The sequence below is a fragment of the Tetrao urogallus genome, assembly GCF_951394365.1.
Source record: "Tetrao urogallus genome assembly, chromosome: 7".
Classification (NCBI taxonomy): domain Eukaryota; kingdom Metazoa; phylum Chordata; class Aves; order Galliformes; family Phasianidae; genus Tetrao; species Tetrao urogallus.
Genome location: NC_136820.1, coordinates 49,654,610 through 49,680,607, shown reverse-complemented (window position 1 = coordinate 49,680,607; position 25,998 = coordinate 49,654,610). Strand labels below are relative to the sequence as shown.

General features: G+C 41.6%; 1 protein-coding gene across 1 annotated transcript in view; it reads left to right on the top strand.

The window, feature by feature from the left end:
* Nucleotides 1-22,285, top strand: part of NKTR (natural killer cell triggering receptor) — a gene marked incomplete at both ends in the record, with an annotated part of 37,642 nt that extends 15,357 nt beyond the window's left edge. The window contains 11 exons of the mRNA XM_079538694.1: nt 8,340-8,369; nt 9,777-9,922; nt 10,684-10,906; nt 11,167-11,322; nt 12,598-12,685; nt 15,332-15,477; nt 15,882-18,800; nt 19,043-19,138; nt 20,052-20,111; nt 20,613-20,711; nt 22,207-22,285. Coding sequence (XP_079394820.1) covers nt 8,340-8,369; nt 9,777-9,922; nt 10,684-10,906; nt 11,167-11,322; nt 12,598-12,685; nt 15,332-15,477; nt 15,882-18,800; nt 19,043-19,138; nt 20,052-20,111; nt 20,613-20,711; nt 22,207-22,285 — 4,042 coding nt within the window. The remainder of the gene's footprint in view (nt 1-8,339; nt 8,370-9,776; nt 9,923-10,683; nt 10,907-11,166; nt 11,323-12,597; nt 12,686-15,331; nt 15,478-15,881; nt 18,801-19,042; nt 19,139-20,051; nt 20,112-20,612; nt 20,712-22,206) is intronic.
* Nucleotides 22,286-25,998: the final 3,713 nt, after the last annotated feature.

The window sequence follows — 25,998 nt, the reverse complement described above, 5'->3', positions numbered from 1 at the left end:
TATATGTATATATACACACACTGATATGAGGAACAACCTCTGTATGAAAAAGAACCCATGGTTTCAAAAGCACTCTGCAGAGCACTGCGTTGCTGTTTATCACTTGATGGTGCATCTTTTGATTTGTGTGTCGCAGTTTTCCATTTTTAAGCTTATCTGAACAAAATACATGAAAACTTTATGGTGCTACATCTATCAAGAAGCTATCATTTGAGGGCTCTAAAGTTTCTTTTTGCTCCTGCATTTAATTCAGATGTCTTCCTCTTTCACTTCTAGCAGTAGGCTCAGCTTACTTGCTCAATTAAATTTAATGTACTTAATGGACATCCTGTCTCTCACCATGCAAAGGAACATCCTAAGCTTGTGTTTGATGCTAAATTATAATTGACATAGGACAGGAAAATGTGAACAGTGCTTGAGAGTGCTTTCATTAAAGTGAAATGATTTTGAAAGGTACTTGTATCCTTTGAAAATTCTTTCTCTTGGCTGTCCTGTAGCACATTCAAATGTCACCAGTTTACCTTAGGGTTACACAAATGAATCGTATGCAAGAGTAAATTCCCAGATCAGTGAGATTTAGGGGCTGCTGTGCAAGTCTTTAATGCACTTGTAGTGCTGTAGACTTGTGTGAACCTTTTGACCAGGGCTTTTTAATGCATGCAGTGAATGTTTGAGATATCCTTGTGTACTTCAGGGCATGTAGGTGCAGTGGACCATCCACAGGCCACCCAGCACTCCTGGAGCAGCAGCTGGAAGCCAGCAGGGGATAGCACAGGGCTCAGGATGGCAATTGAGCATTGTCCCTAGCTGAGGTGGCTTCACACTGATGGGCAGCAAAAGTCCACCACACCGTGCTGTTACTGCCCTTCCCCAACTGAACAGGGAGAGAAAACATGAAGAAAAGCTTGTGGGTTGAGATAAAGACCTGTCAATTAACCATCAGAGGCAAAACAGATTCTGCATGAGGGAGATGAACATAGTTTATTGACTACTGTCAGTAGACTAGAGCAATGACAACTAAAAGAACCCCTTCCTCCTACTCACCCCCTTCCTGCTCGTGGCACAGAGGAGCAGGGTCAGTCCATAATACCTGGCCTCTGCCACTCCTTCATGTTTGCTCTCTGCCCCTGCTGCACATGGAGACGTGCTCTGTGTGGTGCCCATGGGCTGCACAGAATCACAGAATGGCCAGGGTTGGAAGGGACCTCAAGGATCATGAATCTCCAACCCCCCTGCCACATGCAGGGCCACCAACCTCCACGTTAAATGCTAAACCAGGCTGCCCAGGGCCCCATCCAACCTGACCTTGAACACCTCCAAGGACAGAGCATCCACAACCTCTCTGGGCAGCCTGTTCCAGTACCTCACCACTCTCTGGGTAAAGAATTTCCCCCTGATGTCCAACCTAAGTCTCCCCTCCCTCAACTTAAAACCATTTCCCCTCATCCTACAGGTATCAACCCTTTCAAAGAGTTGATTCCCCTCCCCTCTGTAGGCTCCCTTTAGGTATTGAAAGGGACAGGGATATTGAAAGCACAGGGATAGCCTGCTCTGCCACGGGCCTTTCCTGGGCTGCAGGGAGCTGGAGCACCTCCCAGGGCTGCTTCTCTCTTATTTCTCACTCCTCTCTCCCATCTGCAGTTGCACAGCCTTTTTTATTTCTTAAACCTGCTCCCCCAGAGCACAACCCAGTATTGCTTATGGCTTAGCTCTGCCCAGCAGCAGGTTGCTTTTGGAGCAGCTGGAGCTGGCTCTGATCTGGCATGGAGCAGCTGCTGGGCTCTGCTCGCAGAGAGCAGCTCCCCACCACCAAAACCTTGCCTAACACATTTGCAGATGCCTTTTTTAATGTAATCAAATTTGTGCATTTAAGCTGAATGCCAGCATTGGCCTCCGATGCAGCAGCTTATGTGGGAGTGATTACAGCACCCATAGGAGAGTGCCCACGATGGCAGATGTGCATACATACAGTCAGTGGGGAGGTCAGGTTCATTTTCAATAACTTGATCTGTGAAAAATAGGGATGGATGGTGAAATGTAGACCAGCAGTCTGTATTGGTACATACTTTTTTTTTTTTTTTAATGGTAGAGCTTGGTTTCTGCTTCATAGCATATAGTGTTTGAATTTCAAGATTCAGAGTAGGAGACAGCTGTTAAAGATATCTAGTCAGATCTAGATTCTGACTTAAGACTTGAAAAAGTAATCTATTGAAGCAGTTATTCTTGCTTGCTGACATTTGTGTGGTTACTGTAGGGAATGTACTGCGTGTTCCTACAGATTTTCTTTAATAACATAACTTACTTCCTTTAGTGGTGTACTTTAAACAGAAATTCAAATGTTATACTCAAAGGAATGCCCAATTCTTCAGCAGTTTATCATTTAGGAAAAAAATCTTCAAATGTGTATGTGCCAAATGTAGCAAATAGGGAATGCAAGTAAGTTAATTTATGTCTTTGTTCAGCTGAGACTGAAATAATACAGGGAATATTGAATATATGTTTTTACTTGCTTATTGAATGCACTTTCCCTGCTTACTGCACCAAATGTCGTCAGGAATAACTATCTTTGTAGGAACTAATCAGGCAGTGAATCTCCTTGACAGACTGCATTAGCAAACTGGTCACCACGGGACTGAAAGTCGTTAAAACGTGATCTGTGCTGGTCAGTTCTGCAAGTGATGCAAGGGAAGTTAGGAAGTGTGAGTGAAGAGCTGGGAGAATGAATGCGAGGCATCGCTAGGCAAGGTGCAGAACTAGAGCAAAGGGAGCACATATATCATAGAATGGGCTGGACTAAAAAGGAGCACAGTGCTCATCCAGCTCCAACCCCTGCTGTGTGCAGGTCACCAACCAGCAGCCCAGGCTGCCCAGAGCCACATCCAGCCTGGCCTCCAATGCCTGCAGGGATGGGGCATCCACAGCCTCCTTGGGCAACCTGTGCCAGTGCCTCACCACCCTCTGGCTGAAAAACTTCCTCCTCATATCCAACCTAAACCTCCCCTGGCTCACTTTAAAACCATTCCCCCTTGTCCTATCACCATCCACCCTCACACACAGCTGTTCCCCCTCCTTTATCCGCTCCCTTCAAGCACTGAAGGCCACAATGAGGTCTCTCCAGAGCCTTCTCTTTTCCATGCTAAACAAGCCCATATCAGAAGTGCTATGTTTGATGCTCATTGACTATTCCTACGTAGAGCAGGTGGGTTGAAAGGCAAGGGCTTAGCTACAGCAGGATTGCTTTTCGTGGATACATGCTTCAGATATGCCAGGTCTGTTCATTCGTGTCTATAGAAGCACTCCCTGCTCTGACAGAATGCATCATGCTGAAATGATGAGGGATGCACAGGCTGTGTCCTTTTGTGCTGTTAGAGTTGGAGTTTCAATTCTCTGTAACCAAAGGCATCTTTTCTAGTGTTTATTGCATGATTGTGTTGAAAACAGTTTTAAGGCAGTTGTTTATAAACAAGCTTTTATTATTTTCAGATAGCAGCACTGCTTATTTTTCTGTGAATTAAGTTTTTTCAGAACCATCAGTTACCTAAAAAGTGTTCTGAAAACCATAGTATGTTTATCCTTTCTTTTTTTTAACTACCCCATTGCCATGTTGATGTACAGATAAGGAGTTTCTTGGATGAGGGTAGTTTGATAAGAGCCATCCTAGAATCACTTCCTTTTTCCCTGTAGTCCAGTACCCGTTTTGGACTGTTGCTGAAAGTTTTATTATTATTTATTACTGTTATTAATGGGAGTGAGGGGGTACCTGTGGAGCTTCATACAAATGCAGCTTATGTCTTCATGTCACTTAGTTAGAGCTGGAGGGATGATAAGCCTGTTCTGGGGTGGTCAGCACAGAGCTGGGTTGCTGTTGGGTGATGTTTTTGCAAGCTCCTCGTTGAGCTGATCTGATGAAGGTAGCTTGGCTCTTTTGAGCACCTCTTGTGCCTGTGGTGCTGCCCAACGTTATAGAAAGACTGTAATACAAAATAATTGCACCTCTCGTGAAAGTGATTATAGAAAGTACTATAAAATTTGAGAGTCTGTTGGCTTTCTGAGTGCTCATACTCACCTTTGCTTCTCTGAAGTGATGCAGAATCAACTGAGCTGCGTTTACTACAGGAGCAGAAATGTGAACGTGCAGAGTGAATAAAGAAGTATAGAAGCATAAAGAAAGCAGTGGGAGTCAAATAAGTAGCCAACTTCTTAGTTGTCATTTGGAAGCTTTTGATAGTAATTAAATTACTGCCCTGTTGTTTAGTTGTGTGTTAGCTTCAGTAATTGAGGGATATGTTCCTTCTGCATCACAGAGAGGAGTCCCAGGTTTTGTTCCTTACCAGCTCAAGCAGTGTTGAGTTCTTGCCTTTGTGTTCAAAAGACCTTTATTTAAAACTTGAGGCTGTTTTGATAGGTGCAATTCCCACCTCGATATTGAGATCATTGTCAGTGTGATTGTCTCCCAAGCTCCTTCTCCTTGCTCAAAACTAAATAACCAAACATTCTTCAAACGTGTGGTGTGCCTTGTTACCGAATAGAAACCAACTAACCTCTTTGAAATGCTAAATGATAGATGAAATCAACGATGAGGATTTTACAACTGATTTCTGAATGTCACTGACTTCTCGTAAGTGCCTCGTATCTAAAGGTTTCCAGTGTGCCACACCGGGCATTTTTCTGAGCAGCCGTCCCTTTTTTCTTTCTTGCAGATGAAATAGCTTTCAGCTGATTGCTGTACACTTTACAGAGATACAAAAGTGAACAAAATCAATGGCAGGTGCTGATTTTGCAGTGTTTTTGAGCAACAGTGCTGTTTGTGCACTTGGCACGCGGGCAGGTCCCAGGGGTTGGATTGAGGCTGACGTGGAAGTGCAGCCCATGCAGAGGCATTCACTGGATGCTTGTATTTGTACTATGTTACAAAGGGATCATTTCCATTTCTCCCTGCTTAGATGTGTGGATAATTGCTGATGTGTTTTTAAATCATTGCTGCCCTTCAGAATTGCACCAGCATCAGTTGGTGTGTTTTTTCCCCTTAGTGTCTGCAGTGTTCTTGTTTCTCTACACTTCTAAGCAACTTCTAAGCACAAGCTTCCAGTAACCATTCATGTATTTGAGAGAAAGCAGCTTTTCTCTTTTTATACACAACTTTCATAGTACAAGGAAGATGTAAGCTAACTATGGATTGTATAAAGCTGTGGGCTTACCAACACCTTTCATTTGTCGATCAAAACAGTTAAGGGCCTCCATCCTATGAAGCACACGCATAGAATCGTGGCCTGGGTTGCAAAGGAGCACAGTGCTCATCCAGCTCCAACCCCTGCTGTGTGCAGGTCACCAACCAGCAGCCCAGGCTGCCCAGAGCCACATCCAGCCTGGCCTCCAATGCCTGCAGGGATGGGGCATCCACAGCCTCCTTGGGCAACCTGTGCCAGTGCCTCACCACCCTCTGGGGGAAAAACTTCCTCCTCATATCCAACCTAAACCTTCCCTGTCTCACTTTAAAACCATTAGGGCTTGGTTCCATGGAGCATTTGAACACAGATGTAACCACCAGCAGACCCACTGAAATCAGTTATTTTGCTTAAAGTTGTGCATGTGTTCTAACACTTGTGCTGGATTGAGCCTTTCGGAGGGGATTGGGAGGATTCTAACAGTTTGTCTTTCTCATAGTTCATGCAAGGAAGTTATTTCTGCAGTTTTGTGTTGTTCAAGAGAACTGACTGTAGTTTTCAAAGTGCCTTGTATTCTAAAGAAAATTTAGAGCCCTCTTTTTAGGCATCCTTGTTCTGCATACAACTTGATTAATATTAATTTTAAACTTGTATTTAATAAAACATAGACTCAGTTTTGTCTGAAAATGTGTTACAATTTATTTCTGCCATTTTTGTGTAAAATTTACAGAAACAGTGTTACACCGTGCGCTCCAAAGGTAATGTCTCATTCCTCTAAGGCTGTGTCCTTTCTCTCTTTCTGTTTTTAATCTTTCTTGTTTTGCTGATCATATTGTTATGTGCATTGAGTCCTTTGTCAGGCCTCAGGTTCTTGGGGGGGGTGGGCAATAACACGCTTTTACCAAAAAGATGCTCTTCTCTTCAGCAGTACCTTAAACCAATTTGCATTACTTTGGATGAATAGAGATGTTTGTCCTTCTGCAGATAACGTGGAAAATAGTAGCTGTTTGTCAGTGTTTCAAATTATGAAGCTTCTGTAGAGAAATGTTTTAATGAAATACTATTTCTTGGGAGGAAATGATCATAGCTCTAAGCTTCTGTAGTGCCAAAGCAGCAAGTGGGTTTTGTCCCGATGAAGTTTTATGGTCAAGGTATAAATGTTCAAGAAGTGAAAGGTGCAACATAGGCAAAAAGCTTTGACATGCTCTAATAAAGTGCAAATGTTTGCAGGCTGATTGCAGTGCTACGACCCTGGCCTTGAGATGAGAGAACATTCAATAGAACAGTGAGGAGTTTGGATTCTGCTTCCCTTTGGAAGTGATCTAAGTTGCCAAACTCCTTCTTTTGCATCTAGAAAGTTTCTTCTTGGGTAATGCTTTTCTGTGTGCTTTCCCATCCTGAGCAGGCAAATGAGAAGAATTCTGTCCACTTTTTCTGTCAGCACAATGAAAAGCTAAGTGGCTTTACCAGTGACCAAGTTTCCTTGTCTATCAAGGATGAAGTTGAGTTAGGATGAGTTCAATAGTTTGCTCAATTGGTCTCCAAGTGCTGCTGCAGCATGGCAGGAGCGCATTGCTCCAGCATTCACATCAGGGGTGTCTCAACTTGTTGCTTTCTGTAGCTGATTCCAGATGCTGAGTCTCATTTACTGTTGCTTTCACTGAAGTAACCCACTTCTATCACTGCTTTGAACTCCGCTTTATAATTATGCCTGCTTACAGTGTTCACTTAACAGCAGGTCATTAATGCAGTTAACTTTGCTGATAGAATTTCCAAAGCTGGGAGAATGTTTCATTTTGCAGCAAGATGCTGAATTAGTGAGGGGAAAAACAAGGAATGCCCCTACTGCTGAGAAATGAAATGTCTTATAGCATCTCTTTGCTTGCATATGAGCTAAAGAGGTTCTCTGTAATATTAGGGTTATGGAAGCAGGTCTGGTTGGTGTTTGGAGCCTAAAGAAATCAGAGTGTAAGCACTTCTGATGGGCACTTCCACCTTTTGCATGCATGCCAGCACTGCAGCATCTTGTCAGCTAATAGTTGAAAGCAGAGTGCAGCCACATGCTTGAACCCTGTTTTATTATAGCAGTGAAAGCCTGACTTCATTGTACCAGGTCTGTGTTACTGTAAATGTAGAAGCATATATGCCCTGTGATATTTTTATGCTGGGGAGAGTAATACAGTGGAAGGAAGCCAGAAAGACAAGGCACTGCCTGGGGAAGAGAGGAGGAGAACACTTTCCAATAAGAATTTGAGATATAAATGATTCTGATGAAGTAATTTGTTTTCCTTTTTAGAGAATAGTACAGAGAGGTACCAAGTCGCAGTGTTACTATCAAAAAGTTGAATCTTAAGATATCTTCACAGATGCACAGCCTTGAATATTCCAATTAAAATCCAGCCTGGAAGTTTAGCAGAGCTGCCTCCGATGCCTATTAGCAGAGTGCACAAAATGTAATGCAGTGCCATTTCCACTTCAGGCTAGAAACAGCTAAATGTGGGAACTGATAAGTAGGGAGCAAGTCTGAATTTATCACAGAAGTAAGCTGCAGGGTACCACGTAATGTCTGCTTGCACTGTGCTGCTATTGCTTTTGGGAAGCCTGTGAGCTCATCAGCTGAAGTACTTTAGTCCCGACACTTAAAGCTAGAGCTGCTTTGTATCCTGAGTCTTGAGGCCAATCAAGTAGGTGGAAAGTAATAGGAAAAAAAAAAATCAAAAGCAAAGAATCTATCACATATGAGAACTCTTTCCCATTTCTTTTTTAAATAAAACTGACTCCAAAGTGACCGTGTAGCGTAATAACAATGAGAGAAACATGTAAATTTCATTAGTTGCCCAATATTTATTTGCAAGTTGTCTTTTTTGTGATTAAAGATGTTAGTGATATTTAAATGTGTATTTAAAGAGGCTTTAATATTTTTCGTTGCATGCATAAAATGGTATTTGGTACAACTTTCGAGTTAAACTTCAAGCAAATTTTGATTAAAAGATTAAAGAAGGGCCTGTGTCTATAAGCTGTAAGATGTTTTTAATTCCATATATGTAACTGAATTTTTTCACTATTTTGTCTTACCTTCACCTTTTTTTTTTTCCCCGTGCCATTCTTCTCTTACTCCATCTGAATCCTTGATTTTTATTTTACCATCTTACCATCTTGCTGTTTGTCAAACAGAACAACAAAACCTGCTCCTCATCTTGATGGGTAAGAATATTTCCATTTCTTCAATGATGAATGGAGTTGGGATTACTGATGAGTCTTCATGCGTTGTTTTGGAAGTAGAAGCATAGAATCATTGAATGGCAAGGGTTAGAAGGGACCTCAAGGATCACGAAGCTCCAACCCCCCACCAATGCAGGGCCACCAACCTCCCCATTTCACAGCAGCCCAGGCTGCCCAGGGCCCCATCCAACCTGGCCTTGAACACCTCCAGGGATGGACGGGGCATCACAGCCTCTCTGGGCAGCTGTTCCAGCACCTCACCACTCACATAGCACAGAACTTCCCCCTGACATCCAACCTCCATCTGCCCTCCCTCAACTCCAAACCATTTCCCTCGTCCTGCTGCCATCTCCCCTTTCCAAGAGCTGACTCCCCTCCTGTCTGCAGGCTCCCTTCAGGCACTGCAGGCTGCACTGAGGTCAGCCCGCAGCTTCTCTTCTCCATGCTGAACAAGCCCAGCTCCCTCAGCCTCTCCTCACAGGGGAGGTGCTCCAGCACTCTGATCATCTTCATGGCCTCCTCTGGACCCTCTCCAACAGCTCCCTGTCTTTCTTGCACTGGGGGCCCAGTCCTGGACACAGTACTGCACATGGGGCCTCAAGAGGACAGAGTAAAGAGGGACAATCACCTCCCTGTCCCTGCTGGCCACCCCTCTTTTGATGGAGCCCAGGATATCATTTGCTTTCTGAGCTGCAAGTAGACATCAATAGGAAAACAAATTCTTAGTTCTGTGAAAGATGATGTAGCGAAAAAAGATGGAAAATTTTAGTTTGAGTTCTATAAAAATTCCAAATGACAACTTGTTTCCTAAAGCTTGAAAGCTTGGAAGGCCCAAAACCTTCCATACTCATTTATTTAAACTTGGTTGCTGCCCTTAACCTACAATTCAAGATACAGGTAATTGCAAGGAGGAAAAAGACATGTGGTATGGTAGAACAGAGTTAGAGATTCATGAATTGTAACTGTGCCTTCAGAGTTAGTGGGAATGTGCGTGCTGAGTTTGCATAGACCTATAAATGCTTCATCTCTGGGGAAAGTGACAATTTGTGACCATCTTTGTTTCATCTGCCTGATGCTCAGCATCTCAAAAATAGAAGGCTTGGTTAGAATTGATGACCTGTTCATGGTGCCCATTAGAAGAGAGTAAGATGGTGTCAAGTTGAAGCAAAAAACACCTCCTGATCACGTTGCATGAAATCTTAGCCTTGCTGTCAATGTAAAAGTAATTTGAAAAAGCCTTGTTTTTAAATGTAATATTTTTAAGAGCCAGATGAGCCCAGTGAAGCTGAATGTTTCTGGTTGAGAATGACTTTTAAATCTGAAATTCATTGGAAGAAGATTACGGCGATATATAAATGCTTGTACTTCCCAACTGTTTTGTTTCTGCAGCGTGCACGTTGTCTTTGGACTGGTTATTTCTGGTTTTGAAGTAATAGAACAAATAGAAAATCTGAAAACTGATACTGCCAGCAGACCCTATGCAGATGTACGAGTCATTGACTGTGGGGTGCTTGTTACAAAACCAGCAAAAGATGGTAAGTATACATAAGCTGAAGTTAATTGAATGTTGACATTGTTTTCAGAGTCTAAAAACTATGCCAGCATCTAGAAATCACTGTGGTGAATCTATCAAGTCTTAATTTGGCTCTGATGAGTCTTCAAAATTTAGAGGTTGATGGAGGCAAGCAAGGCACGGGAAAGGAGGTTCTTTGACCTCAGTCTTTGTGGCTCAGAACTTGCATGTCTGCTTCCTCTTCTCCTTCATTAATCTTTGTGGTTAATGTTACATACTCGAAAAGTAATTACCAGTTATTTTTCAGAGCTTGAAAGATAGTTGTCCAATCAGATGCTTTTCTTGATGGGGGATCTTGCGCTGTTTCTGAAGGCTTATTTTAATGTTGGAAGTGTCCTTTAAAGGTCATCTTGTCCAACTCCCCAGCATCTGAGTGTTAACTTCACTTACTGACCTCCAATGCACACCTTTAAGGTGCTTTGGCTTTTCAGTGGTGCATCTCGCATGGCAGAAGTTGTGCATAGCAAGTCTTACAGTTCACTTGATAGCAAACAAAGGGATTTTTTTTTACCACCATCCTTATTGGAAAATTGATATTTTATTGATAGTGCTTTATGCTGGATGCAATCAAATTCATGCAATTGTCCTTTAGCAGACCTCGCTGTGAAAGGTTTACAGGCTGAGCTCCTGGAGAAGTATGTGCCTTTACATGTATAAAGTTGTGTACCTTTATGTATGCACACTACATGTACACACTGTACGTTTAAAATGTCTGTTTCTAAGCTTTGGAGAAGAAGAAGAAAGTGTGTTCTGACTCAGAAGCTTCAGACTCAACCTCCAGTGGATCAGAGCCCTCAGAAACATCATCTGAAAGTGAAGCTGAAGATGAAAGAAGCAGAAGAAGGAAGCGTAAAAGAAGAGCTAAAACCAAACAGTCAAGAAAACGGAGGAAGGAAGAGAGGAAGAAGGAGGATCTGAGGAGCAAGCGAACCTCAAACCAAAGATGGTGACTAGTTTCTTACATTTAAGGATTTCAGAGAAATTTGAGAAACTTTCCTTTTTCATGAACTACTCATGCAATTAATATGAAGGTGCTTTTATTCTGGAAGTTTGGGCGCCATCCTTCCGCGTAAAATGAGTTAATGACAGCATTTTGTTTTCATAGTCATCTGTAGCTCGTTTCATCACGTGGGCTTATTTTGGGAATTCACCCTGGAAAATGGTGCTTGTCAGTTGATTCTGAATTATAACCTTTTTTCCTCTTAGCAGCCTTTCTGACAAGAGCGACGTAACAGAAAAAACAGTGGATGTCAGCACAAAGAGGGATAAGCCTGTGGTACGTCCTGAAGAAATTCCCCCAGTGCCTGAAAATAGATTCTTGCTGAGAAGAGATGTGCCTGTTGTCAGTGCAGAGCCTGAAACGTAAGGAGTTATCTAATTATGTTGACTTTATTGCTGGGAATTATGCATAGAACTTTGCCACTAACGATGCATTTCCAGAACTTGTAGCAAATAATGGGTGTAGCATCAGGATTTCCAAGTGAGGTACTTTAAGCATCCTACTTTGAGTATTTCGTTGGTAGTTTCCTTTCGGAATGGCTTGTTTTTGTGTTTGGTTTTTTTTTTTTTTCAGTGAAACCTTATGAATTCATTTCACTGAACCATAAGGATCGTGCGTATCATGGCCTTAAACTCAATTACAAACACTGCATACATTGTTCACTAATTCAAGAGGAAATTTTGCAACAAAAACCACAGCAAATATGTCATTGCAAGGCAAGCTTGAATGGGAGAAGTGATTTCTCAGCTTCTTAGACTAACCTGGTGTAGGGAACCTGCTTTGGCAGGGGGGTTGGACTCAATGATCTTCTGATCCCTTCCAACCCCTACAATTCTGTGATTCTGTAAAGGGAGAAAATTTAGTGCAAAATCAGTGAAACAGTCTTGGAAGCAGTCTCTAATTTAGAGAAGAGGAGACTGTTTCTGTGAAAACGACTTACTTTCTGTTTGGTGTGCCTGATAAATTGCAATTTTTTTCTCCCAAATTTCTTCACTTTTGAATTCATGTGGGCACAGTCCTGGACATATCTAAAAACTGTAATCAATTTTTTATTTTTTCTTTAAATTTGGTTAACTATATAATCTTTTGTGAGCTTTTTCTTGAAGTGCTACACGTGTTTTCAAAGCCTTATCTGCTTCTTTCAAGGATGTTGTACAACCTCTGTAAAAAGGAGTGCTGAATTACCTCTTGTTGCTGAGGAAGGAAACAAAGCTTTAGAACTTGTGGGTTGTCTGAGCTGCCATTCCCTGTGCTGAGGCATTGTTGTGTAACAGCCAAGATCCTGAAGCTATTCTTTCTGTGTCCTCTTAACAATTTGTTCACCAAACACAAGCTGGCCTACTGAGAAAATCCACTTCAACAGAGTACTGTGCAAGTTTGTCATTCGCATTTATTTATCAGGAGAAGAAATCAGATCTGCTGAGCAGGCTGGAAACCAGCGTACGTGTTGGTTTGCCTTTCTCTGCAGATCTGTGCATGGCTGACTTCTTGGAATGCCATTCACTAAATTCTTAGTTCTACCCTATCAAAGTAGACTATTAAGATGTTTTGCATGATTAATATCAGTTTTAGGTTGAAATTAAAATGGTTACGTGTGGGTTTATTTGTGTAAGCTCATATTTTATTAATTTATGTAGGAAGCTTCTTGATGCTACTCCAGTTCTAACTGACCAGAAACCATCAGTGTCTAAATCTGGACGAAAAATTAAAGGAAGAGGCACAATAGTATGTGATTTCCTTTTTTCTTTCCTCTCATCCAGAGTATTTTCTCTGACCTTGAACTTTGAATTTCCTTTAAGGCTCTGTGTGATGTTGCTGCTGTTGTTGACTGCTGTAGATTCAAGCTTAGACGTTTGAAATATTGTTTGTTAAGTACTTCATTTTAGAATACTTTTTCCCCATCCTTCTTATTAATGTCCTTTTTTGCGTAAACACTGTTTGGGAAAACAAATGCATACTCACTCACGAGTGGTTTCCAACATAAGGAAGCTTCAAACAAAAGAAAATTATTTATTTCCAAAGACTGACATTAATTCAGCAAAGATTCATCCTAGTTGAGCCACAAGATCTGAAGCAATGAGACGTGACGTGAGCTTGCGCTCTCATCCCCTTGCATTTCCTCACTGTGTCTGTGAAACACTGGGGCTGGAGTAGAACCAAAGAAAAGACTCTTCTACAGTGTCTGATGCATAAACAGCCCTTCCTGATGCACGTCCTGATGGTTGTGCACACAGTGCTGGGAAGCAGCAGTACTGCTAGCAAGTTTGGCAGGACCACTTCAACTGTTAGTTCTACTTGTTGACATTTGAAGTGTATCTTTTGTTTCTTTTCTTTTTTTTTAAGCTACTTAATGTAGCTTGTCAGATTTCATCTGCTCAGCTACTTGAGATGAAATCCATGTAGTTTCACAGGTAACACTGATGGGCAAGAAGTGAGTTTTTTGCGTTGCTAGTAGAGAAGTAGGCTTTTTTTACAACTATACAGACTTGGTCCATTTTTTTTCTACCTTCCTCTGTGAAGACTGTCACTGTTAATTATTTGACTTTTTTTCTGCTTCAGTGCTCTGGTAACCTCAAGGCTTTTGCATTAGTGCTGCTGTTCTTAAGAAAAGTTTTCTTGTCTCTTCTTTAATAACCTAAATCACAGGCCCAAAACACTGTTGTTTTTCAGTCAGCAGAAAAGGGAGAGAAAATAAAAACATCTTTCCTAAATGTGCAGTTGGTCCTTCAGTGGGTGACCTTACATATAGATATATAATGATTAATCTACCTAGCTGAAGACACTTTTCACAAGGATGGTCGTAGCCAAGACTTCCCTGAACATGATTTTTGTTCTGTCACAGCCACTGCATTTGAAGAATGTCTTTTTAGCTTTGCATCCTTGTGAAGCAAGGATTTTAAACCTCAGAATTATTGGCTGATGGCTGTAAGGTGAAACAAGGTACTGGAGTGTTTGGGCCGCAGCTGAGTGCCTCTTCTTCCCTTATTTGCCAGCCTTGACATTAAATCTGATAGCTGTTGTCCTTGATACATCTGACAACTTTCATTTGTATTTGACTCTTGTGATATCCATTAAAGGAAACCTTTGAAATACAGTGTTTTGAAATATTTATGTAAGCAGAGGTTTCTGGAAAACTAACATAGCACTGAGTAGAATTGGCTTTTGCCAATTAGGTGCCTGTGTCTTGTTTTTCCTAATTTTGGCATCCTCTCAGGAAAAGTAAGAGTGAAAATAATAACTAATATCAGAAATAATTTAAGCCTAGCAGTAGAGGAACGTGTTTTCTACAGCCTCTAGTAGTTCATTTAGCTTTCTCTCTACAGCCAACTACTCAAGGTGCTCATTTGTAGTTTTGAATTCTCTTAGGTTCTGAAGGGGGAACAACACCTTTTTTATTTTCAAGCAGTCATTGCTTCAGAAGAAAGGGTAGGGAATCTCCAGGTCTCCATGACAGATGCTCCTTGTTTTCTTACATGAAGAGAAAAAGGCTTGAGAGTTCTGCCTGAAGTTATCCGAATTCTATGTAAATCAATACATGTCTTTCTCTTTTTATATTGGCAGACAAACTGTTGTTTGGTTTTTTTCCACGTGCTGTTTTACCAGTGGTTCAAAATAATTGAGTAAAACCCAGAAGTTTTTCTTCTTTGTTAATTGAGTTGAGGAGCATCTAATTTCCTCATATGAGTTACTTAAGTGTGCATCCTACTGGGTAATGGAAAATAATGAGTTAGCAATGTTATGAGTGCTTTGCTGCTGCTGCAGGAGAAGCTCTTGTTGCTCATTTGAGTGTTGTGACTAAGCATCATTTTTGAGCATGAAACTTCGTTACACTTTTTAAAAGGATTTTTGGCTTGTAAGATATTAACCTGACTGCCCATTCCTGAAGGGCTGAACAGCAGTGACTTTTGAAATAGAGCTCATCTTAATGCTTCGAAGAAATTTAGTGTCTCCTAACTGAAGTGAAACCTCTGTTCTTTAGCATCACGGGGGAAAACAGTAGTTTGGTTATCTGCAGTAATTATGATGCTCCAAAAGGTGCTCCATAAAGGGAATTTGACTTCTTCCTAAATTCTTCCTTTCATGTTTAAAACAAACCAGCACCTGCTCAAGCTTTGAGAACTGCCTTCAGAGAATGAAAATACAGTTAGCTACGTAATCTGGTCTCACATGTAGGATGTGTGGGTGCCCAAAGTGGATATTTTTGTCAGGGCTTCGTAATTTGTGTTCTTTGTGACAGTTTGAGAATAGCATTGTCTGGTTGGTGTTACGAAGATGCATGCAAAATCTGTATGAGGCACCATACACTTATGCATTGTTCATTCTTCTTTAAAGGAAGCTATATTCTTGAGTGACTCTTCTTTGCCTTTGCAGCGATATCACACCCCACCTCGATCACGGTCGTGCTCTGAATCTGATGATGATGAGAGCAGTGAGACTCCTCCTCACTGGAAGGAGGAAATGCAGAGATTACGAACATACAGACCACCTAGTGGAGAAAAGTGGAGCAAAGGCGATAAGTAAGAGCCTTAATACAAATACACAGTGTCTTTTTCTTTTTCTAACACCAATTGATTATGTAGATGTTCCGTGTTGTTCTTTTTCGGCTAAATAGAATCTGTAAAAATATCTCTGTATTTGGCATCTCTCCATGTCTAACGTTCTGCGTTTAAATGGAATCTTTCTTAAAGCCTTTCTGGTTCAGAGATGTAACACCAGATGAATGCATGCTGAAAAGGCTTCATGTCATAGAATAACTTTTTTCTGTTGGTGCAATTGGAACAATTCAAAATGCAGTTTTCTGCTAGCAAATGCAGGCATTTTTACAGTTCATTCATTAATTGCCTTGGGGCAGAGGTGGAGGGGAAAGGCAAAGTTTTTAAAAGAATTTTCACTTAATGTGGTGCTTGCCTGTTTTTTCAAGGTTAAGTGACCCATGTACAAGCAGGTGGGATGAAAGAAGTGCATCACGGAGATCAAGATCTTGGTCACATAACGGCTACTCCGATCTGAGTACTGTGAGGTACTCCAGTCACCACAAAAAGCACAGAAAAAAGAAAGTGAAACATAAAAAGAAGTCTAAAAAGCAGAAGCATTTCAAGAAGCACAAGCAAGCTAAAAAAAAGAAAGCATCAGCTTCATCAGAGGTGGAATCCTCACGTTCGTTCAGGAAGAAGAAATCGTCCTGTGATCGTGAGAGGAAATCTCGTTCCTCCTCGTTGTCTTCTAGACATTCTTCCAGAAGAGACTGGTCTAAATCTGATAAGGAAGACCAGAGTTCATCAACTTTCTCAAGCAGAGAGAGTCGGTCGTACTACAGGTCCAGGTCCAGATCCAGATCTAGGTCTAAGTCAAGGTCTTATTCCCAAAGAAGTTCCAGATCAAGGTCAGCCTCTAAATCATCGCGTTCTCGAAGTAGGTCAAGATCAAGTTCTAATCCTAGGCATCAAAAGACTGTTTCCAATTCTCCACGAAATATTTCAGCACGGTTAAATGAAAGTAAGTTGAACAAGCCTTCTGACCCTGTAAGAGCAGTTATACTACCAAGTGACAAGGTCGTCATCCCACCAGTTGTCCCAGAGACCCTCCCTGTAATACCCTTAAGTGATAGTCCTCCACCTTCAAGGTGGAAGCCCGGACAAAAGCCATGGAAGCCATCTTATGAGCGAATTCAAGAAATGAAAGCTAAAGCAACCCATTTAATACCCCCCCAAACTAATTATAATTTAGTAGTTGTTAAAGAGGCTAACACATCTTCGTATCAAAAGCAACAGGGCAGTTCTGACAGCGATCGAAGCGGCTATTCCAAATACCGCAGTGACAAAAGCTCAGATAGTTGGCAGAGATCGAGAAGCAGGTCCTCTCGAAGCAGGTCGTACTCAAGGTCTTACACAAGATCTAGAAGTCTGTCTAGCTCAAGGACGAAATCTCGTTCTTCTGGCAGATCACCATCACTGAAATACCGCAGTGACAGGTCAGGATACAGTGAGTCAACGTCTTATTTTTCCCTCAGTGATGATGATAGACACAGAAGCAAAAGAAAATCTGCATCGGGTGATCAGAACGCGCGTTCTCTTAAAGGGAGGCAAGAAACAAGCTCTGAAAGTACCCTTCCTTACAAGGATACGAAGGACTACGATGAGTCTTCTCGAGGAGTGAAAGAGAGTGACAGTTTATCATCTTCAGACTTCTCTACTGACAGCGAGCGTTCTGGGAAAGTGAAGGGAGCCCAAGAAAAGGAAGGCCATTGTCAGTTAGAAGGAGATGCTCAGCAACAGGATAAAAATACCTTCCGTTCTGTGAGAGGGGAGGAGAAATCCAAGTGTGAATGGGATGGTGACCGTTCTAAAAAGAAAGCAGTCAAAGAGCAATCTTCTGAGCAACCTAGAGGTGGTGCAAAAAGTAAACAAAAATCCTACTCATGTAGTAAATGGGACTCTGAGTCAAACTCGGAACGGGGAGATGCTCATCGTGGTAGGGGAGATTCCAGACCCTCGTCCGATAAAGAGGAAGGAGAGGCCACATCAGGATCTGATACAGAACTCAGTGGTATCAAAAGGAGAAAAACGAAATCCAATTCCTCAGAAGGCGTTCTGGATTCTGATAGTGCGTGGAAAATAAGCAAACAGTTGCCATCTTCAGAATCTGAGAGTTCTCGTTCTAACTCAACGCATACCAGAGGAAAGGCAAAAAAACACAAACACGAATCGAAAAAAGCTCTTAAAAAATTACATTCCAAAAAAGTGAAAGAAAAATCAAAAGGGAAAAAGGAGAAAAAACACAAAGTTCAGAAAAGAAAAGAAGTGTTTCACTGGCAGCCCCCACTGGAGTTTGGTGAAGAAGATGAAGAAGATATAAATGAAAAGCCAGTTATCAAGGATGACAAAGAAAAGCAGCTTAGCAAGGGTGTGAAGGATAAAAAAGAAGAAGCTTGTGAAAAGGATGAAATGGTCAAAGACAAAACAGGAAATGGTGAAAAACCCTGTGCAGATGAAAACCTGCTAGTTAAAAATACTACTCCTAATGCCTCACCAAATCAAAATAAACTTAATAACGATAGCATCAATCCTAACACTTCAACCAGTATATTAAACTCAGGAATAAATGTGACTACTTGCAATAACGAGACTGAGCATGCTGAAGAAAGCAACCAGAATGGATTGGATGTAATTCAGACAGATGACAACATGGAGATTTGCACTCCAGACCGTAACTCACCAGGGAAGGTGGTTGTGGACGCTTTGTCTCCTGTCATTCTCACGGATAAACCTCAGAGTTTAGGTGCTAGTATAAACAAAGATTTACAGACCTCCGAACAAGATGCTGTCAAACCAGGAAACAGCATTGCAGACTTCATTAATATTAAAGAAGAAGTAGGAAGGCAAGAGAATAACTCCGTTCCTGCATCTAATGCTAAAGACTGTAGTTTGAAAAGTGAAATTGCTGAAAATGCACAAAGCAATTCAATTGATAATAAATGGAAGCCCTTGCAAGGTGTTGGTAATCTGCAACCAGCTGCAATTAGTACTGCCATGGAAGTGAAAAACATGGCTGCAGCACCAGAGGCTAAGCCAGCAGGTTTGAGAATTGAAATAAAAGCTAAAAATAAAGTAAGGCCTGGATCTCTGTTTGACGAAGTTAGGAAGACAGCACGACTAAATCGAAGGCCAAGGAACCAAGAAAGCTCCAGCGAGGAGGAGTCTCCAAGTAGAGATGACAACAGTCCATCCAGGAGCCTCAGCAGGTCTCGAAGTAAATCTGAATCTAAATCCAGACACCGAACGCGGTCTGAATCGTACAGTCACTCGAGAAGCCGATCCCGAAGCTCTACGTATTCTTACAGGTGAAATGTTTGTGTGTTCACAGCCTACCGTGATAACTTGAAAGTTTCCAGCATTCTGAGGCATGTTTTTCTTCCTCAGCTTAAGTTTTTTCTTTTAAAAAGTGCTTATAATTTAGAGAGTGTGGAATATATATTTAGTTTTAAAGGTAAACTTCTAAACGCTTTTGCTTTTCGTTGCCTTCTGCTTTTCACTTGTTATGTTCCACTTTGTGATCGTCTCAAGTTGTGTCCACTGTTTGCAGGTCGAGAAGCTATACAAGAAGCAGAAGTAGAGGCTGGTACAGCAGAGATCGGTCAAGAAGCCGAAGTAGTTCTTACCACAGTTACAAGAGTCGTAGGTAAGCTTCTCTAATGGAGACTGAGAATCATAGAATCATAGAATCACCAAGGTTGGAAAAGACCTCAAAGCTCATCCAGTCCAACCGTTCACCCATTCCCAATAGCTCCCACTAAACCATGTCCCTCAACACAACATCCAGCCTTTCCTTGAACACCCCCAGGCTCGGTGACTCCACCACCTCCCTGGGCATCCATTCCAGTGCCTGACCACCCTTTCTGACAAGTAATACTTCCTCATGTCCAGCCTGAATCTCCCCTGCCGTAGCTTGAAGCCATTCCCTCTGGTCCTATCACTGATGACACGAGAGCAGAGGCCGACCCCCAGCTCACTACAGCCTCCCTTCAGGAAGTTATAGAGAGCAGTGAGGTCTCCCCTGAGCCTCCTCTTCTCCAGGCTGAACATTCCCAGCTCCTTCAGCCTCTCCTCATCAGCCCTGTGTTCCAGACCCCTCACCAGCTTTGTTGCCCTCCTTTGAACACGTTCCAGGGCCTCAATATCTTTCTTGCAGTGAGGGGCCCAAAACTGGACACAGTACTTGAGGTGCGGCCTCACCAGTGCTGAATACAGGGGAATATTCATATATGATTATGATATGATATTCATATATGATATGATTCAGTGAGGTATATTAACAAAGCAGTGAATTATGCCCACAATTCTCGATGCTTCCAACTCTGAGCAAGTTGAAAGTGGGCTCGGCCATATGTGATGCAATCTGATGCATCCTCTTAAAAGTGCAAGTTAGAGTAGTCGTATTTTGAAATTTCCTGTCATTGAGAAGCAGTTTGCTTTAATGTCCAGCAGTATGGGTGAGGAGTTCTGGAAAATGGTATTCCCCTCTGCCTTTGTTGGGCCCTGTTCTGCACTCGTTCCTGATTACCTTCGTGTGTTTTTTGTTTGCTTGTTTCTAGTCGAACCTACAGTAGAAGCCGATCCAGAAGTAGTTCTTATGGTCACCACAGCCGGTCCAGGTATGGATAGCAGTTCTGTGACAACTTTGAAATAAATGTACTTACTATAAAAATATCTTAGTGTAAGAATACCCCTTTGTCTGTGGTACTTAGGATTCAACTTCTCGTGATAGCAGCCTCCCAAGCAGAATCAGCGTAAATGAGGCACTTTGAACATAACCAAATCATGTCATAAATAATGGTGAAAAATGAAATTTGAAATATAAATTGGGATAATTCTGTTACTTGTTTGTTAATACTTCTGAAAACAAGTTGTCTTCCTTCACGGACTGTAGATTCAAAAATTTGAGATTATATTTCTTCTTCTGAAGGTATTTAATTCTGACATCAAACTTCTATGAAAACTTAGTATTATCTTGTGTTCTTGTTGAAATTATCAAGAATAATTTCTATACAGCAATTCATTTCTTTGTACATAAAAGTCTTTAGAACGTGTTTAACACAAATGGCATTGTAGACCTGTGACTATAAACCAACAGTGGCTTTCTTTTCCCTTTAAAGTAGGTCATACACCTATGATAGTTACTATAGCAGAAGTCGAAGTAGAAGTAAAAGGAGCGACAGCTATCGAAGATCTAGAAGTTATGACAGGAGATCCAGGTATGTTATTTGCTTGCATGGCTTTAACCCTGTATTTATGCAAAAAAAAATCACAAGGTATGTAGTTCAGTTAATGAAAGCTAATGTTTTTTTCCAGAATATAAAATATATTGCAAAAATGGCCGTGTATGGTCAAAATAAGCACTTTCTTTTTTAATTTTATTTTTATAATCCTTCCCTTAGGTGTTTTATTTCAATCCTGCAGTGAATTAGCTTTCAGGATTTAAACTGGGTGCCCTGTCATGGATTAAAAGCTACCTAGTATGCAGAGAATTCCATTGGATGATGAATGCTTTTTGGCTAGACTGTGAAAGTGGATTTAAAAACAAAAAGTGTGCAAAGGAAGTGGAAGAATTACTGCTATCCAGAATTAATCTTCAGCTTCCTAGAATGTGTTTCAAAAGAGTATTTCACCAGTAAACCCAGCTTGCTTTTTGTGTCAGCGTTTAGGATAAATGATCCTACTCACACCAGGGCAATTACCATAGGTGTAAGTGAGCACATTGCACCACGATCAAGAGTGGAAAGTGAGCTTTATATAGTGAATAGAGTGCAGCAGTGATTAATCCCATACCTTTTAGTAATTCCCTTACTAGTCAGCAGTAAGTCAGGCAGATCTCTGGCTACTATAAATTTTCATTTTTCTGTTCTCATATTTGTTTTTTTCATACGTGTTTTTTTTCTCTTACATGTTTTTTTCTATGACTTTGTATTAACTTGTAATGGACTTTGCTGCCACCCAGGCTTCCATCATGTGTTTGAAGGAAAATGAATGAGATTAATGAGTGTGAAAGTAGTCTTTCAAAATTATTGTTTTAGGATGTCTGGAAACTTCAGAGAAATGCTGCTTGTGCCTGCCCTGCCCTAGCAAGGCTTTCCTTGCAGGCATGAGGCTAGAAAATTTGTGAGAAAAGTTTATTCTGTTTAATTTGAACACTGTATAAATGGAACACGTCCTGTGGCTTATCTGAAACAATCTGAGTGCTTGGCCAGGTGCTGAAGTTGGAACTCTTGGTTTGGATAAGCTAGAACATTTTAATCTATTTCTCTCCTGCAGTCGCTCCTGGTGTTACTGTGGGGCCTGATTTTTCAGGCTCACCTCCATACTTCAAATTGCAATACATAAAGCAAAGGGACAGAAGATCATCTCGGTTGAGAAATAAAACTATATTTGTTAGAATGTGCTGCTTAGTCAGCTATTAATGTTAACAAAAACCAAATTGTTTGGGGGCGGCAGCTTCCTTCATCTGTACTGAAGAAAGGAAGAAATGTTACGGTTACAAACAGAGGTTGACTTGACTTTTGCTGGTTCTCATCATGTGAAGTTAATGACTATTTTAATGGAGTGTCCCATAGTGTGTATTCCAGTTGTGACATAAGATATAATGTATGTTCTCTTGTCTCGTGCATCTCTTGCCAATCTTCTTAATGCGGCGCAATTTTGAGTTGGAAATTCAGAATGCGATTTTGAGGCATTTCAATCTTTTCTTTGTAGATCTTATGGCTCTGATAGCGAAAGTGATCGCAGTTACTCCAACAACCGAAGTCCCAGTGAGAGCAGCAGATACAGCTGAAAACGTTTCTTGGGCAATGGAAACCATATTAAATCAGTTTATCAGTGTTGCATTTAGAAAGAAAAACAAGAACTGTTTTGATGGTGTTGCAAGTGAAGTTTTGAAGGGTGTTTGCTGAGCTAACCGAAACTTTACCGTTTAGCAGTGAACTCACTTGACTGATTGTATCCGCAAGGAGAGATGTGCCGAAGCCCAGCTGATTGGTTTTATGTCAAACACTCACAATACAGAAAAAAGTTTGATTTCCTTGAATCGGATTTTCCAAGCCATGAGAGACACGTGAGTGAGTTTGCTGACACTGCTTTCTCGGTGCAGCAGTTGCTACTGAGGTATGTTTATAAACAGGGCTCTCTGCCTGTTACTATTAAATATATGCTAGCAACTCAAAAACTGTGACGGACTTCTTACCAAGGCTGCCATTTCTAGTTTGTTAACATGCTTTTTTTAATGCTGGAAGATGGGTTCCACGCTGTCTTGTTTGACTGTTGCAATATATGAGAGGGTATACATACAACAGGTAGGTGATGAAAAGAAAGACTGCCACTCTGTCTTAATCCTTTCTGTACTGTGATACTGCAGAAATCCGCTCAGAAGGGTGAGATTACACACAAGAGTATTGTGAGCAAGAGTGTGATGAGTGAGTTTTGATCCTACCATCCAACCTGGCCACACTTTTGCATTTAAAAGCGAATTCGGTGATAAACAGAGGTGTTCTTCAGAGGCTAAAGAAGTGTTTGGAAGCAGTCCCATTTCAATTCATCTTGCAGTGCTAGGCATACTTCAACACGTTCTGAAGCCCAGTGTTATGAACAGTTAGTTGAGGATATCACGAATTTGATCAGGACACTTCTTAAAGTCTTAACTGACGATGATTTTCAAGGAGCCATAAGGGTTCCTTTATAAGCTGTCTGTAGATGTGTCCCCTTTGCCATAGGAATATCGGTGTGCGGGCACTGAATTACCTCTTGTCAAAGTGGTATGATTTCAGAAATGCTCGTATGCCTGAAGAAAGCATGAAAAGTACTTTCAAAATAACCTCCAATACCAAAAATGACTTCATGTTGCAGTTAAATGGTTCACAAGAAAAAAAGATTTAAAGCTGAAGAGCGGAAATTTTTGCAATATTCTGATTGAGCTGATATAAAACCATTTGTAATGATTTTCAGTGTCTAGAAAGTTATATACTAAGAAGCAGGTTTTTTTAATAGAAAATACACCCTGAAAAATGGGGTCTGTAGTGAAGAAACAGACTAATGTAGCTTTAGCAGAGCTAACGAGTACAGTTGTATTATAATAACTTTCATTACTGACTTTCTGTAATCCCTTGAGATGCTTTAGTTTTCTTCAATGTTCTCAAAGATTGAAAATGATTTTTTTTTTTTAAATCAAAACTCAACGTCTTTGAAAATCAAAAGCAATCATTTCATATGGGATTTTTGGTTGAGAACCCCAAGTTTTAGCCTTTGGTACGTGAAAGCAGAAGGGAAGTCTGAGGATTGATGGATGTGCTGCATGTGAACAGCTGAGGAATATCTGTACACAGGTTCCTGAGCCTGGTTGTGTCTCTCCTCTTTCCCACCTTTCCAGGAGGACCCAAAGCTCTGTGCTCAGACACTTCCTGCTCTTGTAACTCCACGAAAGACTGTGCACGTAATCCTCCCAAACCAGTAGTTTGTAAGGTTCTCATAAATGTATTTAATGTTAAATTGCGTTTCTCGGATAATTATGTCAGCAGATTTCTTTCTAACGGAGCAGCAGCCATTTCAGAGTCAGAAACAAATAATCCCTTGCTCACTCGAGATGATGTTTGTTGCAGTTCCATAGTTTGACATCCTTTGTTACTTCCCTTCCACAGAAAATAGCACTACTGGTCTGACGTTGTAACGAAAGATTCAAATATAAGCGTTGCCACTCAACATTTCTTCCAAGAAAATTGCCCTAAAATCTGATTCTGTCACGTTTCAATTCTGAATTCATTGATCATTAAAGCCGAGGAAGGGCAGGGAAATAGGAATGTGGTCAGTCCAAAGTTACTGCAGTGTTACCAATATCTGTTTCGTATCTTGAATTCAAGCTTTATAAAGAAATTCCATCTGGTAGATGGTTGGGGGAGGGATGTGAGGGAATTGGAGGGCAGTATTTTTACTTAGTGAATTCCATTCACTTGTGCTCCAAATAGAAAATGCACCACTGAGCTGGTTTTCTAATGTTGGTCTGTTTTTGCAATTTTGTTATTCAAAAGTAGTTGCTGTTTATAAAAATAAACTTTTGTACATATCTGAAAATGCTGTTTTCTCTACATCTGGAAAAATCCATTGCTGCTTAAGGGAAACAGGGAAAATGATAACAGTGCTTCGGTTTTGGTATCCGCTTGTCTGCTGCAAGGCTACAAGTTGCCTTTCCTTCTCCTGACCTACATAGGAACGATTCCTCCACGAGGCTCTGCTCGACGTTTACTGAACAGTCAGAGGAGGAACAAATATTTTGATATTTCCAGGTGATGTGAGGTCTCAGCATTGCCTCAAGATACATAAAAGGTTCCTCTCCGTTGTGAAGAGCTCCACTTAGCAGATCTGTGCGGGAATCTGTGTGCTGAGTTTTACCACTTTGCTAAATATTCTCTCCCAGCACGCGTTCCCCCATCGTTTCCGTAGCACACTGGAGATGTGACACTGCTTGCAGTCAGCAGATGCGATGGCTCAGCACACAAACCTGTCAGTCTTTCAGACCTTCTGTTCCAGAAGGATTTCGTTGGATGTGCTGGCGTTGCCCTGACAGAAGGGCTGATTCTTGGTCTTTACAAACTGGATTTCCCTATGGTGAGGATGAGGGGAAGTTGTTTGCTTCCATCCTTGATGTGACCCGAGGACCCTGGCATAAGCACAGGCTTATGAGCATCGCTTTTGAGAAGACACAGGCATGGGATTCCTGGCTGTTTTTGAGGGGTGCTCCAGAACCTCGCTTGCTCTCACTCCCAAAGCGCTGCTTGCTGCACGTGTGGGGCTGAGCTGAGGTCAGGCCATCCCCTCCTGCTGCCTGCACTGGTAAAAATAGAGGAGCTGACAGCCTGCTGTGCTTCCTCCTGGGGAGGCTTTTGTATTAAAAAGCCCTCAGACTTGCAGTGTATTCAAGGTAGCCATTACTGGACTACAAGAAGAGATCGGGGTGGGGAAACAGAAAGCAGGGAAGGAAGCTTCTCCAGAGCAAGAAGAGTTGAGCTGCCCGGCTATGAGGTGTCTATCAGATGAACAAATAGTTCTCACAAAGCGTGCATTTACAGCGCAGCTCTCCTGCCCTATCTGCACGCAGAGAGATTGCATTCCTGCTGCTTTATCGCTTTTAAACAAGGGTTATTTGTGTCCTTGCTCTCGAGGGTAAGGAGCGTTTCAAGTGCTCTTTCTGAAGATCCCCGGGTATCCGGCGGTGTATTAAATGTCTGTGGCTGGCTTGGTGTGTTTTGCACTGGCTCTTAGCGGCGGGAGCCCGGCGTGGTATTTAGATGACCTTGAGCTGCACTCTGCAATCCATCTGGTGCAATTGCCAAAGCCAACGCTGCCTGGGATTTAAATCACGACAAGATAAAGCTCTGCGTGCTCCGCCCCTCCCTCACATCCATATAAATAAGTTTTGTATATACGGCTGTGGAGCTAATGGCTTTGCACCCGGCTGTAGCTGTGTGCCTGTCAGAAATCGTGTCAGCAATTAAAGGGACC